This window comes from Lethenteron reissneri, chromosome 58 (genome assembly GCF_015708825.2).
Source record: "Lethenteron reissneri isolate LAM-NWPU_2019-01 chromosome 58, ASM1570882v1, whole genome shotgun sequence".
In the NCBI taxonomy this organism is placed as follows: Eukaryota; Metazoa; Chordata; class Hyperoartia; order Petromyzontiformes; family Petromyzontidae; genus Lethenteron; species Lethenteron reissneri.
This window is the reverse complement of record NC_083836.1, coordinates 1,716,629-1,734,106: the sequence shown is the minus strand read 5'-3', so window position 1 is coordinate 1,734,106 and position 17,478 is coordinate 1,716,629. Positions and strand designations below refer to the sequence as shown.

Below are 17,478 nucleotides of genomic sequence, written 5' to 3'. Positions count from 1 at the left end.
TGGAGACGATGAATCGTTTTCCACAAATTGGTGTACCTTGGCAAAATAGTAAAACGCAGGCTGCTCTCGAAGCAAGGCAAGTGTAGCACGCGAGGGTTCAGGACGCGTTATTGAGCATGGAGAGGGTCAGAATCGTGAACGTTTGTCACACCATGTGTGCACACATTGCACCTGGGGGCAGGGGGGGGGGGGTGCGAGGGGGGGGGGGGGCGGTTAATCGGTTCGGGGTAGACACGTGACGGTCGGATGCGTGACGGTGTATCGTACACGCGGAGGCATGTGCACTCGACGCGTGTGCGACGGTGTGGGATCGCCGAGATTTTTTTTCCCCCGCGGTTTATACGACGCCGCTGTGATGGCCATGTCCCGCGTGTGCGCAGGGCGTGTGCACAGGACGTGTGCACAGGACGTTTGTGATGTCACCAGACGGCCGCTATACAGGAGCCACTGTCAAAATAGTGTGCGGGGAACCCGTTGAATAACGCGGAGGTGCCCATGGGTCCACGCAGAACCTCTCACCGGCTCTTCTCGGACGAGGAATTCACCAGCTCATCCCACCACATGGATTCTTCGTCAGCTCTTTGGAATGCTCGCAGACTCGCGCTCGTTACTAGTCTTACAGATGATCGCACCCCCCCCCCCCTCTCTCTCCACCCCCGCACACGGGCCACAGACTCATGTCGCACACGGAAATTTCATCCTTTCATCTTCCCCAACAAAAATGTAAACAGACCAGACGCGGATGGAGAAACTTTACAAAAGGGAAGGCGGGGAGGTACCGAAATGTCAAGCTTTACAAACGGGGGGGGCCTTACCTTAATGGGAACAGAAGACACAATGTATCTAGTATTGGCCAAATAACCCAATGCTGAAAAATCTTGCAAATAACCCAATTGTGGGCTTATCCACAGCAGCAAGATTGCCCCCTTTTGTAAACAAAAATTGACAGGACTCTCCTGAAAAAAGATTTGAGACTTGGTGAAGCTTTCATGGGTAAACAAGCGAACTTATCGTCATTTCAAAAACAAACTCAAAAAAAGGGAAGTCTCTTTCTGCCTCTCACCTCGTACACCCAGACCCCTGGCTTCACGACGAATCACGGCTGGGTTCCAAATCCAGTTTCATCTTTAAATGAGAACCGTGCCTCCCCGATCCTCGCCACTCCGTGCCACTCCATGCCACGCCGTGCCACTCCACATCATCCACAGACACAACCAGAGTTGTATAATTTTGAGCACAAGAAGCTGCAGCGTCTACTGTTAGGAACATTATTTATTTGTGCGATGCTGTGAATGGTCACCCCGTTTACCCGGCTGTAGTTTTTATCTGCCGGCGAATTCCAATAAAAGTCCGATTCGGTATCGCCACGTTGGTCCCAGCGCCTTCTCTTCAAGCTGCGGGAGTGACATTCGTCCGCATCGTCCGTGAGCAATCCACTGCTGGATGAAGGCCTCCCACTCCCCAAGACGTCCGCTGTCTCTCGATGCATCGGTCCGCCTCGCTGCTGCACACAAGCCAATTTAATCACTCCGTCTCCGCGGTCGATGTCCTCTCGCCCATGGTTGTTTTCCTTCGGCTGCCACTCCATAGTTAAGTGGACCATCGTCTGGGGTTGACACCTTGTCCGCAGACCAAACACACGTTTCAGGGTAGGCACTGGGTCTATACTCAAAACAATTCCTGCCACCTGAACTCAGATGCCATAACCTGGACTGCCCAGGTGGGTCACGTGTGGACAGGTGACAACGGTCGAGATGACCTCTCGAACTTGTGCATGTTCTCAAATCCACACATTCCTCTTTCTGCGTGTGTCAGTCTCTGCACGTGAAACATTCGTGACGAAATAATCAGGTCCGCTCCAACCGCAACTAACCTCACAACTGAACATTTATTGGCAAATAATTAAAACGATGAGCGACTGCGATTGATATCTAGGACGGCGTGAGTGTTCAGCCACAGCATAATCAACCTTCCAACAACAATGGGTATAAAGTATAAAAACATAAATGCTTGGATTCTCAAGTACGATCTGTCATTTGGTACACGTGGAAATTTAAACAACTGGGAGTTTGTGTTGCAAAGTTCATGGACAGAGGCAAATGGAAGGCCCATGATTTTCCGACGTTTGAAAGTAGACGTGAATCACATTGACGGAGAGATAACCAGGGTGTGACTGGCATCGGTGTTCCACAGATTGATTCTTTTTGGGATATTTTGATTTGACGTGCGGAAAAAAAACCGATGCAATTCATTGTGGCCACACCGCAAACGAGCTCTCCGCTTCCCATGCCAAGTAACACGAGATCACAGACGGGAGAGTTTTAAACAAGGAATCGATCAACCGTATGAACACACAAAACAAAGTGATTGTAATTCATAAAAAAATAATTAAGAGCAAAACTAATACTTTCAAAGGCAGCACAAAGTCATGGACCGGCTCTTCATGCTCTCCGATTGGTCAACAATAACGCACAACCACCATATACGTCACTTCCTGAACTTTCCTGAATTCACAGTCTTCTTTTTTATATAACAAACCCAATATTTCTCGCCGATAAACGAGCGTAAAGCTAAGTGCCATTGTTTGCTACCGTCCAATGCCGCACGGCGGCTCAGAACCGTTTGCATGGGTCACATGGGTGTCAAGGACATGGAGTCAGGGGTCGTGGCTGAGACAGGCAAGGGGCGAATTCCTCGCCAATTACTGTAATCGCAAACGCAGGGCTCATCGCGTAGATGTGGCAGCAAGCAGCAAGCCTTGCGGTGCGAGACCCTGCCAGAGTGGCAGATGTGGGGTCAGAGGCAGGGCTAGTACTAATGGCTAGTTGGTTAGGGTTGGAGGCAGGGTGAGTACTAATGGCTAGTTGGTTAGGGTTGGAGGCAGGGTGAGTACTAATGGCTAGTTGGTTAGGGTTGGAAGCAGGGCTAGTACTAATGGCTAGTTGGTTAGGGTTGGAAGCAGAGCTAGTACAAATGGCTAGTTGGTTAGGGTTGAAGGCAGGGTGAGTACTAATGGCTAGTTGGTTAGGGTTGGAGACAGGGTGAGTACTAATGGCTAGTTGGTTAGGGTTGGAGACAGGGTGAGTACTAATGGCTAGTTGGTTAGGGTTGGAAGCAGGGCTAGTACTAATGGCTAGTTGGTTAGGGTTGGAAGCAGGGCTAGTACTAACGGCTAGTTGGTTAGGGTTGGAAGCAGGGCTAGTACTAACGGCTAGTTGGTTAGGCTCAGGGATAGTGCAAGCTAGTTTTATGGGCAGAGCTACACCAGCTAATCAAATGCTAGCTGGAAGGTACTTTTGGCCTACTCTTCCACGCTGGCCAGTACACACCTTGGAATAGGTGGCAGTAGCCATTCACTTTAACCCACGACACGCGACATGCCGACCGACCAGAGCCACGTGTAGGTGAAACGCACGGTGAGGTGAGGTGGGATGCATCGTGAGGTAGTCTCGGGACAGAAACCACAGCTGGGTGAGCAATCGTCTTGGTGCTGGTAGCAGCGGGATGCGCCGCCTGCAGCTCCGCATCCTCACCTCTGTGTACTCGCTTCTCTATTGCATTCGCAGTGGTATTGTAATAAGTATAGTGTGCTGCCAAGCCAGCTGGCCTTGGTTGAATAGCCCGCTCTTCACGAACGGCAGAGCCACCTGTGCCCACGAACTCACAGGCACAAACAAACAAAAAATATGTCAAGACAAAGATCCTTCCCCTGTGTAGCCACACAGACTGTTGGGGCAAGCGCGAAGAAAGGTGGCAGTGCACAAGATGGGTTGTGTGGCCAAGCCTCACGCCCAGCCGTCTTTGGCTCCAACCTGTTGATGTTTACATAAGATACTCATTTAAGGCTAAGTGAACCTTGGGGAGTCCCGAGGCCGGTTTAAGATAACTCGCCGGTGACACACGCGCTCTGCCAAAGGCCCCGTGAAAGGACAGATGCGGGGGCACCGGTACGGCGATCGAGCGAGGGTGGGGGGGGGGGGGGAAGACCTTGAGCTGCCTGTACGGCGAGGGGGGCAGCCTCAGTACTTGAAGGCCCCAGCGCGTCCGGCGCGAACGACAAAGTCTTTGATGAGCGGCTCCTCGAGCCTCTCGAACGCCTTCGTCTGCGTGACGGCCGTCAGATGGTTCACGCAGAAACGGAAGCAGAACTCCTCCAGGTCCTGGTGCGAACGTGGCGGTGGTAGTGGCAAGGCGGTCGGTCGGTCGGTCGGTGGCGATTGGTGGCCGGTGATGGCAGCGGAGGGGTTGGGTGGCCGCGCCGGGCGGTGTGGCAGGTGAGGCGTGGAGGTTATCCCTCCCAGTGCGACAGGAGAGAAGGGGATCGAATGTGAGCAGCGAACACGGTCGTCGCACACCCTCGCTCGCTCGCGTGAGCTCGTGGCACTGCCGGTGTGTTCTTTACAGCTCCAGCTATGTCAGTCCACTGCTGGATGAGGCCCAGGCCATGCAGGTCGTGAGAATTACTTCGCCACGCTGGTCAATGTGAGCTTGTGAAGGCAGGCAGCATAGATTTCCCGCACCTCTGATGAGCGCGGTTGGCGGCGTACGGTGCAAAAAGAAGTTCAATAGATGTGGCAGCATCTAGATGTGGCAGCATCTATTGAACTTCAATACGTGCTGCCAAAAGTGCACCACTGAATTTTGCTGCGCTGCCCCGCTGGCTCCCCACAAGATAGCACCCGAAAAAGCCTCCAACACCCGTTGCGCGCCACGGACACCCACCCAAACACTTAACCTGCTCAGCTTCCGAGACCTGATGAGACCGCGCACGCACTGCCGGCGTTTCCGCCACAATTCGCATCCATTAAACTCTCGCGCAGGCCACGTCCACTTCTCTTCAGCTTCCGCTGCACCGTACCCCTCCATCGCCGCCATCCCCGCCCTCCCTTTCCCCCTGCCACGCTCGAAACTTATTTTGTTCCATCACCTCTGCTCACACCGTGTGCTACCCAATAACTCGGCACGCCCTCCCTTGGACGAGTGCGGAAGACGATGAAGACGAAGACGGGCGACTACGGCGTCGCCGCGAGGAGCTCGTACCTTGGCGTCGTACTTGACGGCGGCGGCGAACAGCATGATGCCGTTCTCGATGCTGATGCCCTTCTTGATGATCTGCTGGCACAGCTGCTTGAGTCCCAGCTCGCAGTACGACGTGGCCAGGTCGAGTAGGCCTGGCGACACGTGAGCGCGCACACACACGACCGTTACAGTAAATAAATATTATAATAAAATAATAACAATAATATAAAAACCGCCGTTACGACAGTTTTCTCCGTTGAGGAGATGGCGTCGGGAAAAAAAAACGCCGGTCGCGGTGCAACACGGCAGAGGTCGCAAACGGGTTTTGATTCCTTACCCGTACCCGGCCGCACCAGGGTCGCAAACGGGTACCCGTACCCGTACCCTACCCCCGTACCCGGCCGGGTACGGGTATCGGGTACCTGATTGCGACCTCTGGGATGAAGCCATGTTGCAGGCGCGGGTGGGTTGATTCTAGGAACTTGAATTGTGAGAAGAGACAAGACGTTGGGAAATGAGTGACAAACAGTTACTCACCAGTGACTCACGGCCTACCCTACCCGGCCGCACCAGGGTCGCAAACGGGTACCCGTACCCGTACCCGGCCGGGTAAGGGGAACCGGGTATCGGGTAGGGTACGAGTATCGGGTACCCGGTTGCGACCTCTGCACTGCCCCCAACCCCCACCCCTTTCCGGCCTCACCGATGGCGTCCTCTGGCGGCAGGCTCACGGTGTCGGTGTAGAGGTACTGCAGGAAGGCGCGGTAGACGGCGTAGGTAAACTGTTCGATCTCGATCTCGTCTTTGCCGTCCTCGTTCCAGTGCGACTGGAACATGGAGCGGAAGTGCTCGCAGCGGATCTTCAGCACCACCTTGTGCACGTGGATGAAGCGCCCGTCGACGCAGAAGCGCAGGTCACTCGTCTCGGGGTTGTCAAACTCCTTCTTCATCGACTGCGCCATCGTCTCGTGGTCATCTATGTCTGGCCAAGAGGGGGGCGACGAGAGGGGGGCGTTCGTGAGTCACGTGGGGGTCACGCAGAGGTCGCAACGGAATCAGGGGGGGGGGGGGAGCGGGGGGCAGTTTTCGCCGATTGGTCCTAAAGATTTGGACAGTGTCCCTCGCCTGGTGGAGCCCCCTGCTCCAAATTAGTAACATTTTATAAATTACTCAAATTACCGGATTACAAGACGCGCCGAAATGTACGTCATTGGTGACCATCAATTTACTCCGCTTGCGAACCTGCTTTAATCACAGGCAGTGGCTGAACCAAGGACTCGAACTCTCAGCGGTGCAAGCTCAGCGCTCCGACCTCCGAGCCGCCCGGCTACCTCACGGCATTTCCCTCGTGAAAAGTCACGACGGGAACCTTGCCATCACACACAACTGTGACCTCGAGATAACATTCGTCAGGCAAACCACTGTTGGAATTCGCCACCCCGAGCATTACCGACCAGGTGGCCGAAACCCGGAGTGGAACCCGGCCTCAGCATCTCGGTCCGTCTGACCGACCGACCCACCCGGCCCACCTCTCCCTCAACCCCCGAACCTCGTGGGCCCCGGACGGTCTGCCCCCCCCCCCCCCCACCTGGCACCCACCCCCCCTACCCCATGGAGGGGCAGCAGCCGCTCTCTCACCAATGGCGAGGAGGCGCCACATGACGGGCGGCGACGCGAAGCAGGCGAACACGTCGTCGGTGCTGGCGAACTGCGTGAGTCTGGGCGCCGCGACCGACTGCCCCCGGCACTGGCCCCACATGTACACGGAGCCCGAGCAGGTGCGGCCCGCCGAGGTGTGCGTAAAGTGGCATGCTGCTACCTCCGTGAACCTGCTCGCACGCGCGCACACACACACACACGCGTACACACACGTACACACACGTACACACACACACGCACACACAGACACACGCACACACGCACACACAGACACACATACACTTCATATAGCCTTTATAGACTGTTGGGGAAAGTGCTGTTAACGAGTAGCACCTGCGAAAGTCGGCACGGCACACGAGGGGGTGGGTGGACAGCACCACGCCCGGCCACCTTTCTCTCCCCGATGGTGATGTTAACAGATTCTGCGAGGTTTTAATTTAAAGCTGAGTCAACCTAGGGGTGGCCCAGGGCCGGTTCAGATATTTGTCACCGCTGAGCGGCAATCGAAGCTCCGGTCACCAGGTTCGCATGTGCGGCGTGCAAGCCTCTACATTACCACCCCGCACAGATCCACGCACCCACCCACGCACGCACACAGTTAGATAGATCACCAGCCACAAATCTATCTCCTGCCGGATGAAGGCCTCCTCAAGCAGTCTCGTCGGGTTTAAAACAGGTGGGGGGAGGGGGCGGTGGGTGGGGGGAGGGGGCGGTGGGTGGGGAGGGTGATCCCTGACCTCTCCTCTTCAAAGGAGATCTGGACGGGTGTCTGCAGGTTCGTCTTGTTGCCGATGCCCAGCTGCCCGTACGAGTTGGCGCCCCAGGCGTGGACCGATCCGTCGTCAGCCAGCGCGATGGTGTGAGCGTAGCCACACACGACCTGTCGTCGCGCGTGACAAACACGCACACACACGCACACACACGCACACACACGCGCACACACACGCATACACACGCGCACACACACACACACGCGCACAAACATTCACGCACGCACACGCGCACACACGCACACATGCACACACATCGAGACAAAGACCCCACGTAAAACAGGCTTGTTGAGGCAAGTGTTGTTAGCGAGTAGCACCTATGAAGGCCTATGAAGGCCGGCACAGCACACGAGGGTGTGGGTGGCCAGCACCACGCCCGGCCGCCTTTGTCTCCCTCGTGCTCATGTTTCATACACATTGCCCTAGGTACTCGATCTGGGGGAGGCCGAGAACCGGTTTAGATAATCGTCGCCGGTGTTGGTGGCCGTGAGCGTGAATCTAACTCGGGTTGCTGGGTTGGTAGCGCAGCGCGCTAACCTCTACACTATCCTTCCTCGTATATACACATCAATATACCTGCATGTGTACACTAGTTAATCTATAAATCCACGTACGTATATACACACACACACACACAAAGACAACATTTCCCCGTACGGGCTGTGAGAGAGGCGATATGGCCGCACAAAAAAGGCGAGCGACAATACATTATGGTTCTGCACTAACTTTGGCTAAATTCCAGCTCTGAGAGAAATAAAAATATCGATACGACTGCCATGACGACGAAGATTACTCACTGTCGGAGGGGAGGTGGGTGAGTGCTGCCCCCTAGTGTGGTCCAGAAGTAATGAGCGTCTAACGAGCGCTTAAAATAAAATGCCATTCTCGTCCAAGCCGGCATCTCATCATGCTGCGCACTCTGCGACACAAGGAGGTGCGTGGGTATGAATATGTTATCGGCCAATTAATGAGTGTTCATACACGTGGGAGGAAACCACAGCATCCGCAGAAATCTCACACGTACGAGGGGGCAACACTCTATCCCATACAGATGGAACAAATGATATTTGTCCACACTTTGCTGGACCGCCGCAAAAAAAAACTATGTTTATTTTACCAGGCAAGGCCCACTGAGCTATCTAGCTCATTTTCAGAAGCGACCTGGCCACAAGAGAGATGTCAACGAAGTGGCTTGTGTCAAAATTTATTGCAGCCAAATACTCTTAAACGCACGTTTCTAAATGTGGAGGGAAGGAAAAAACTGGAGGACCCGAAGAAAAATCCACGCAACCACGGGGAGAACATGCAAACTCCAAATATACAGCAGCAGGCATCAGGGTCGAGATCGAACCCACGACCTCCTGCATACCAGGCGAGGTAGTTAACATCTCCTAGCCACCAAGATGATGACGGTGATGAGACTGACGCAGACTCCAAATACACAGCAGGCATCAGGGTCGGGATCGAACCCACGACCTTCTGCATACCAGGCGAGGTAGTTAACATATCCTAGCCACCAAGATGATGACGGTGATGAGACTGACGCAGACTCCAAATACACAGCAGGCATCAGGGTCGGGATCGAACCCACGACCTCCTGCATACCAGGCGAGGTGGTTAACATCTCATAGCCACCAAGATGATGACGGTGATGAGATAGACGCAGACTCCAAATATACAGCAGGCGTCAGGGTTGAGATCGAACCCACGACCTCCTGCATACCAGGCGAGGTGGTTAACATCTCATAGCCACCCGTGGTGCCTTCTGCGAGCGAGCGAGCGGGACGGTAAGGCACCCCCCGTTGCGCAATTACCTGCACAATGCAGACGCCCTGCAGCGACGCCAGCCTGCAGGGCGTAGGCTGGTTCACCGTGTTGCCAACGCCCAGCTGTCCATTCCCATTATACCCCCAGCTGTACACCTGCACACGAGGACAAAGACCCCCATCATAGCCTTTCCCAACAGGCTGTTGGGGCAAGTGCTGCTAGCGAGTAGCACCAATGAAGGCCGGCACAGCACACGAGGGGGGAGGGTGGCCAACACCACGCCCGGCCACATTTATCTCCACAGTGGCGATGTTAACAACACACCACACCATATACTCCTACACTTCCAATTAGCACGGTTGGCTATGTACGGTGTGAAAGAAGTTCAACATACATACATAGGTGTCCCATTGCATTCCCATGGGTCTCCGTGTAAGGCTATGAGCCAGTTTCTTAAATCTCCCAGTGTCTCTATCCATCCAGCAGTGGATAGGGTAAGGTGTGGGTGACTCCACCTGTTCTAAGATGTTTGGCCTGCATGGAAGAGTAGGCCAAATACGCTGTAGAGGGGCTCTCTGGAGCTCTCTCTAGTGGATGCCTGTCCGCCAACAGTGGTGCGAGCGAGAACCTGCAGGGCCGCGCCTCAACCACCGTAACGATGTCTGTGGGAACTCCCCCCCCCCCTCTCTCCTGGAGGCTCCGGCTCGAGCTGGATACGAGAGCCTCTCACCTCTCCGTTGTCCAGCACGGTCATGGAGGAGGTCTGCCCGCACGCGATGCTCACGGCGACCTTGCTCTGCAGACACGCGATGACGCGGCGTGGCGTCGCCTGGTTCGCCGTGGTGCCCGAGCCCACCTGCCCGCAGTTGTTGTAGCCCCACGCGTAGACCTGTGCGTGGGGGTGGGTGGGGAGACGCACAAAGGATAAAGCTCCCCCATGTAGATGTCTTACAGGCTGTTGGGGAGAGCGCTTGTAGCAGAGGTCGCAATCGGGTACCCGATACCCATACCTTACGCGATACCCGTCTACCCGTACCCGGCCGGGTATCGGGTACGGGTACCCGTTTGCGACACTGGTGCGGCCGGGTAAGGGTAGCCGCACGTGACTCACCCCAACCAATGAGTGAGAAGGCCGTGAGTCACAGGTGAGTAACCGTTTGTCACTCATTTCCCAACGTCTTGTCTCTTCTCACAATTCAAGTTCCTAGAATCAACCCACCCGCGCCTGCAACATGGCTTTATCCCAGAGGTCGCAATCGGGTACCCGATACCCGTACCCTACCCGATACCCGGTAAGGAATCAAAACCCGTTTGCGACCTCTGCCACGTACCTCTCCATCGTCCGTGAGCACCATGGAGTGGTGGGAGCCGCACGCCACCTGGGTGACTCGTTTGCCCGCCAGATTGGTGGAGACGGGCGAGGGCACCGCGCCCTGATTGGTGCAGCCGTTCCCCAGCTGACTGTAGCCGTTGTGACCCCACGTGTAGACTTCGCCGTCTGGGGTGAAAGGGGGGCAGCCGCGGGTACACGAGGGCCAGAGTTATAAGTTTGGTCGTAAATGTTTTATTTTAATTCACAACTGATTTTTGGGGTAAGGCCACTACGAAATGACCTGGCCAGATTTGTGTCGCTAAGAACCCTCCACCACCCGACATAGCCAAACAAGTTAAACGGTCACACGGCGTACAAGCACCGTGAAATAACGCGCCAATATTTATCGTTTCAGCTGAGTAAAGTTGAAGAATTATTCCCATTAAAAAAAAAAGCCATGACGGTCACCTTGCTGTCATAGCCATTCGTTATCAAGAAACAAAACGCTTCAGGAAAATCAATGGTAGCATTAGCCACCATGTGCGGTACCAACGGCTAAAGGACCAATATTGCACGACCACAACGCTTTACACCGCACTCCCACCGGTGACGGCACCGGTGACGGCACCGGTGACGGCACCGGTGACGGCACCGGTGACGGCACCGGTGACGGCACCGGTGACGGCACCGGTGACGGCACCGGTGACGGCACCGGTGACGGCACCGGTGACGGCACCGGTGACGGCACCGGCGGTTCTACCGCGCCAGCCCTTCTCTCTTCTCCCCGCCTGCCACTTCCCGGCCACCCCCCTCACCGCTGGTGACGAGCAGCACATGGGGTCCACTGCCGTAGCTCACGGAGAGGATCTTCTTGCCGCAGAGCGCGTCGACGCGCCACGGCTCCAGCGTGCTCTGCCCGTCGCCCGTACCCAGACAGCCGCTGCAGTTGGTGCCGATCGCAAACACCTGGGAGGGACGGACGGGAGGGGGGCGGGGGGAGGGGTGAGAGATGGCAAAGGGAGAGCGAGGGTGTTGTTATTATTGAGACGAGGGAGGCAGCAACAGAGAGGTCACTTGTTCGATTCGATCTCCCGGCACGGCAGTTGAAACAACGGTGCAAGTTTATTAAATCTCCACGCCACCTCCCGTCACCACCTCTGTCGACCAAGCAGTATTAATCAGGGCGCCGCAGTTCGTTGATCGGCTGGTCAAGTGTGGTGGGGTAAAGTGTGGGTATAGCTCTCAATCTAGAGCGTGGCCGCACCGCACAACAACCGGGCGCCCATGCGGCTCGCCTACGGCCGCAGGCAACATCACCTCGTCCGGGAGCCGTGCTCACCTCATCCGAGTCAGTGACGAAGATGGCCTCATTTCCCGACGTGCCGAACACGCACGCCTGCCGGATCCTGCGCACCTCGTCCGTGGGAAGCAGCGCGAAAATCGGCCACTTGCCGACGTCCAGCATCGCGTGAGCCGTCGCTGCGAGCACGCGGGAGAGAGTTTCAGGGCGCGGTGCCTGCAGCTCCGCGCGTCTGTCACACTCTTCCGACTTTGCGGTTACAAAAAAAAGCTGTGGAGCTCGACATCATCCGGCTATTCACGCGTGGATGCTCGGAGCCGTCTGCAGATGAGGGCGGCTGGTGCGATTCTGCTCCGAGGGGGAACACTGACAGCTGGAAAACCAAAACGGGTGTCACTTCAGAGCCGATTGGAGTGGAGATTACGGCTTTGTCATGACGGAAGATAACAGTGGCGATGTTTCGTGTGATACCAGGGGCTGGGATATTCACTGCGTCTTCATATCAGTGTGTGTTGAGATCGGTGTTCTGAGATTCGTGTGTTGAGAGGGTGGTAGTGAATGGTTTCGGTGCTACAGGGCTTGGATTGTTCCTAAAATCGTATCTGTGCGTCTCTGCCTTCCGCGCTTAACTTGGATATTAAACGTGGTTCGGCCATAACCCCTTAAGCGGTTGGTCTCTTGTTGTTGTTCAGTCTCTCTGCCTGCACTGCATCCACTGCACACAACCATCCACTGCACACAACCGAGCCACGGAGAACACGGAATGTGGAGGAGAACAAACAGTGGCGCCCGGAACTGCCCTGCACAACTGCTCCCCATTACAATTTACATGATAAAGGCGCAGCCCTGCAATTTCTTACGCCACCGCTACCTGAAGGAGCCTCCACTAGAGGGGGACTCTAGAGAGCTCTAGAGCCACCCTCAAGAGGAGAGTGTTGGCCTACTCTTCCACTATGGCCAGACGTTGTGGGAATAGCCATAATTTATCCCATCACACGCGATATGCCCATCACTCACACCACTGGATGGACAGAGCCAGCGCGGGGAAGATTTAAGAACTTTGTCTCATCGTTTTGACTGCCGCATCGCGAGATGGAATCGGTGGTTTCGGGATTCCAAGTCCAGCGTGATCACCATTACACACACACACACACACGGCAGCATCCCCATAATTAAATGACCAGAGGTCATTTAAAATTGGTGGAGCGGTTCGCGCAGCGATTAGCACATCGTGCTCTGAACCCACCTATTGGAGTTTGATTCCCGGCCCCGGTTAACATCAGTGGCGATTCATATCTAAACTAGTCCTGGACCTTACCACCTTCACCAAACCGTACTGACCAGCGTGGTGAAGTATGGTCACACGGCTCGATAAGCCCCGCATCCAGTAGTGGATTGCCAAAAAAAGCTGCAATAAACTATTACGATTGGTTTTATGACACGGCCTGTTTATCCAAACGTGTTTATGTGGCGAATTGTTCATATTTATTTCCTTGACTTAAACGAACCCCATTGTTGATGCGTCTGGGGTTCTGTATACATACTCTTAGTTTTTTCGGTAAAGTCACGTAGGTAAAAAATTGAAATTAAAATTAATAAAAAATCTAATAATAATAAATCACGAAGTTTTGGAGGCAACACAAGTGTCCGTCATCAGGTGACGGTCCCACCTGATGACGGCGACTTGTGTTGCCTCCGAAACAGTCGTGATTTTTTTAGTATTTTATTTTTATTAATTTTTATTTCAATTTTTTACCTACGTGACTTTACCGAAAAAACCAAGATTATGAATCCTTGCAGTCACGAAAGCTTCAGATCTAGAATTAAGTTCTGTATACAGACAGGAAAGTGAAGAACTAGAGGTCCCTCCCCCCCTCTTCCCCCGTGTACAAGGCAGAGATGTGACCTTGATAAGGGCTCACCCAGTGTGCCACATTAACCCCGGCCCACAAGGTTTGAGAAAACAACGGGCATCATTGATACACCCTTATTTGCACAAGTCGTGAGACGATAACACATGCCATTAATATAGACTAAGAACTATTTGACCGTGGAACTCTAGCCCACAATAGTTTCGCAAGCCACGCTTCTATTGATGGGACCCCAGTTCGGTCGAACCCGGTATAAGTGAGGTTTTTTAAAATCTGCGTAAACATATGCAGTACAATACAGGGTGCTTAAAAAAATGTGAACACTTCTGAGAATTTGCAACAACCACCACGTAAAATGTGCTGCTCTGGAGAAGATTCCAAGACACGTGTTGACAACGATGGCGAACAAATGGGAGACTCTTTGACTTTTTGAAACTATTAACAAAACTTTAGATTTGAAGCTTTCGTGACTCCAAGGATTCTTAAGTTTTTTCCGGTAAAGTCACGTAGGTAAAAAATTTTAATTAATAAAAGTAAAATAAAAATAAAATAAAAAATCACGTTTCGGAGGCAACACAAGCTTCCGTCTTCAGGTGGAACCGTCACAGCACGATTGCTGTATAATTTACTTGATCATTTACTTGATACAGCAAGCGTGCTGTGACGGTTCCACCTGAAGACGGAAGCTTGTGTTGCCTCCGAAACGTCGTGATTTTTTATTTTATTTTACTTTTATTAATTTAAATTTTTTTTACCTACGTGACTTTACCGAAAAAACCTAAGAATATTAACAAAATATTTGTTAACACGTCACAGTGTTATTATCCCTTCTTTTTCCATTAAAAACGACAGCCTCATGTAAGTGTTCACATTTTTTTGAAGCCCCCTGTACTGCGGAATGCTGCTACACGACTGTGCTCTTGCATGGTGTTAATATCAGCTGACAGGGAGAGAGGGGTGGGTGGCGCAGCGGTTAGCGCACCGAGTTATCAACCAACCCGGAGTTCAATTCCAGGCCCCGGGTAACATCAATGGCTCGGTGATAACGCAAACTTGGCCAGAGACACATTGCGTAGGGTGGCCTTCATCCAGCAGTGGATTGACACTGTAGCTTGTTGTACATTATAAGCAACATCGGTGCAGGATGCTCATGGACAAAAACTAATTGTTGTATATGTACACGTGATGAACGCTATCGTTGTCCATGACCAAATAGCGTTCGTCTAGCTCTAGCCCTAAGGCTCTCTCTCTCTCGTTCATTGTTTTTGCTGTTGGACTGTACTCAGCGAACCCTTCAACAACCACCAGAGGAACACCACAATCAGGGCTGTACAACACCAAAATCAACCAAGCGGCTAGTAAACTGTTGTTGTTGTTGTTTTGGTTGTTGTACGATGCTCGGTCAAGTTGAACGCAAACTAAAATAACATCTCAACAACCAGGACGGCGAGACCGCAACAACAACAGGCTCCAAACCACTCTCCAATCCACTGTTGTGTCTGTTGTGTTTGTTGTGGTTGTCGTGGTTGTTATACTGCACCTAACAACGCTGAACACACACAACAACAACCCTTTAGCACAACACTACCACACAACACAACCCCACAACACTACCACACAACACAACAACCCCACAACACTACCACACAACACAATAACCCTTTAGCACAACACTACCGAACAACAACCCTTTAGCACAACACTACCACACAACAACCCTTTAGCACAATACTACCACACAACAACCCTTTAGCACAAAACTACCACACAACACTACAACCCTTTAGCACAACACTGCCACAACAACCATTTAGCACAACACTACCACACAACACAACAACCCTTTAGCACAACACTACCACACAACACAACAACCCTTTAGCACAACACTACCACACAACAACCCTTTAGCACAACATTACCACACAACAACCCTTTAGCACAACACAACAACCCCACAACAACCCTTTAAGCACAACACAACAACCCCACAACACTGCCACACAACAACCATTTAGCACAACACTGCCACACAACACAACAACCCCACAACACTGCCACACAACAACCATTTAGCACAACACTGCCACACAACACAACAACCCCACAACACTACCACACAACACAACAACCCTTTAGCACAACACTACCGCACAACACAACAACCAATAAACCTTGCAGCTCTTTCTGGATAATAAATCCATCGGTTCTTGCTTACCACTGCTACCTGAACCAAGCTGAACGAACACAGACTCCACAACCATTCAACAACAGCCAGAGCAGCACCACTACACAACAAGAGACCTCGAAACGCGGTTCCACTGTTGTTGTTTGTTGTTGTTGTAGCTGCCGCTGTTGTTGTTGAACACAAACCACAACTTTCAACCACGGACACATCACCAACAACATCAAAGCCGGGCTGCAGCAGCGTCGGATTATCCTAGTAGCACAAGTAGCTACAAATGTAGCTACGGGCCCCGCACTTTCAAGGGCCCCGCGATGGTTTCAGTGATTCTGCACTTGCTCTATCACTATAGTACTATACCGCCTTCAACTGTTACGAACGACCGCGTGTTTAAGGCTAGCGATTTGTCGTATTAATGTCTGTAGAGCAAATGAAAACATACAATTACTTTACTATGCAAGTTAAACATTTGTGTTTTAATATTAAAGTTTGTTTTTATACATTTAGGGCCACTTTATAATAACAAATGCTACAGGCCTCGCGCTAGCTTAGCCCGGCACTGCTGCAGCACCGACACTCATCGATAATTACAAAACAAAGTCACCAGCAACACGAACCTGCGACATTCACTTGCGACATTCGTCCCCTTTCCTCTTGCCTCGTCAACACAGAGAAAGTTTCCTCAGGCGGGTCGCAACAACAACAACAACAAAGGGCTTCGGTCAACAACAACAACGGGCTTCGGTCAACAACTACAACGGCGGTCAACGTTGCAAACGGAGCTTGACGTTCAGCGTCGCTAATTATGATGATGATGATAGCTTGGAGCAACTTAAGGCTATGGGGGTGAGTGGTGAGGGGTGGGGGAGAAGCAACAACAACAACAACAGCAGCAGCCGTCACCTTGAGTTGCTTGCAACCCCGGCGGATCAACACTCCCCTGGTCGCTACCTCCCCTACTCCTCGTCGACTTCGCCGTCTCAACGTCTGAAGAGGCCGTCAGTGGGCGGTGGTAGACGACGAGCGGACGCTACAGTACTTTGCACGCAACAACAACAACAAGCAGCAACAACAACAACAACAGGAAGCAGCAACAATCCGCTGAGGCGTGCTGGATGCAACACTGGCAAGGGGAGTCGAATCGATTATTTATAAGTCACGCACACGGGGAATCGATTCCTTGTCATAGTCATCGCCGGCAATGCAACGCACAATGAGTTGCACGATGGGAGGGGGGAATCGATTATTTATAAATCATATACACGAGGAATCGATTCCTTGTCATAGTCATCGTCGGCAATGCAACGCACAATGAGTTGCACAGTGGGAGGGGAGAATCGATTATTTATAAATCACACACGCAACGAATCGATTCCCTGTCATAGTCATCTGGGCAATGCAACGCACAATGAGTTGCACAGTGGGAGGGGAGAATCGATTATTTATAAATCACACACGCAACGAATCGATTCCCTGTCATAGTCATCTTGGGCAATGCAACGCACAATGGGGCGGTGTGTGGGGGAGGAATCGATTATTGTGTGTTGGATCGAATCGAAGTGAGAACAATGGGAAACACAAAACAATTGCCACCC

At 52.7% G+C, this 17,478-nt stretch overlaps 1 protein-coding gene across 6 annotated transcripts; it reads right to left on the bottom strand.

Annotated features, from left to right (window-relative positions):
* Window positions 1-1,077: 1,077 nt before the first annotated feature.
* RCBTB1 (RCC1 and BTB domain containing protein 1) lies at window positions 1,078-17,043 on the bottom strand. Of its 6 annotated transcripts, XR_009756979.1 has the most exons (13): window positions 16,787-17,042; window positions 16,501-16,541; window positions 11,867-12,006; window positions 11,343-11,493; window positions 10,547-10,713; window positions 9,946-10,104; window positions 9,263-9,370; window positions 7,416-7,558; window positions 6,658-6,848; window positions 5,723-6,001; window positions 5,041-5,171; window positions 3,534-4,160; window positions 1,078-1,619 (listed from the first exon to the last, which is right to left on the bottom strand). XR_009756979.1 is itself a non-coding variant. In XM_061575538.1 (12 exons), the coding sequence occupies exons 2-12, from the start codon at window positions 16,520-16,522 to the stop codon at window positions 4,289-4,291; spliced, it is 1,497 nt and encodes a 498-aa protein (XP_061431522.1). In that variant the 5' UTR covers window positions 16,523-16,541; window positions 16,787-17,042; the 3' UTR covers window positions 1,656-4,288. The 6 variants fall into 6 exon arrangements, 5 of the variants coding, with proteins under 5 accessions (XP_061431522.1, XP_061431520.1, XP_061431518.1 ...); XM_061575538.1 differs by lacking the exon at window positions 1,078-1,619 and having other exon boundaries at window positions 1,656-4,294; XM_061575536.1 differs by lacking the exon at window positions 1,078-1,619 and having other exon boundaries at window positions 1,657-4,160; window positions 5,723-5,995; window positions 16,787-17,043.
* Window positions 17,044-17,478: the final 435 nt, after the last annotated feature.

Coding starts and splice junctions, on each gene's coding strand:
- RCBTB1 (XM_061575534.1), bottom strand. CDS start 16,522: ATGTCGCAAGTGAATGTCGCAG. Junction 5,172..5,722: donor GCCGCCAGAGGACGCCATCG/GTGAGGCCGGAA, acceptor ACGTGTCGCCAG/GCCTACTCGACCTGGCCACG. Junction 4,161..5,040: donor CCGTCAAGTACGACGCCAAG/GTACGAGCTCCT, acceptor CGTTCGCACCAG/GACCTGGAGGAGTTCTGCTT.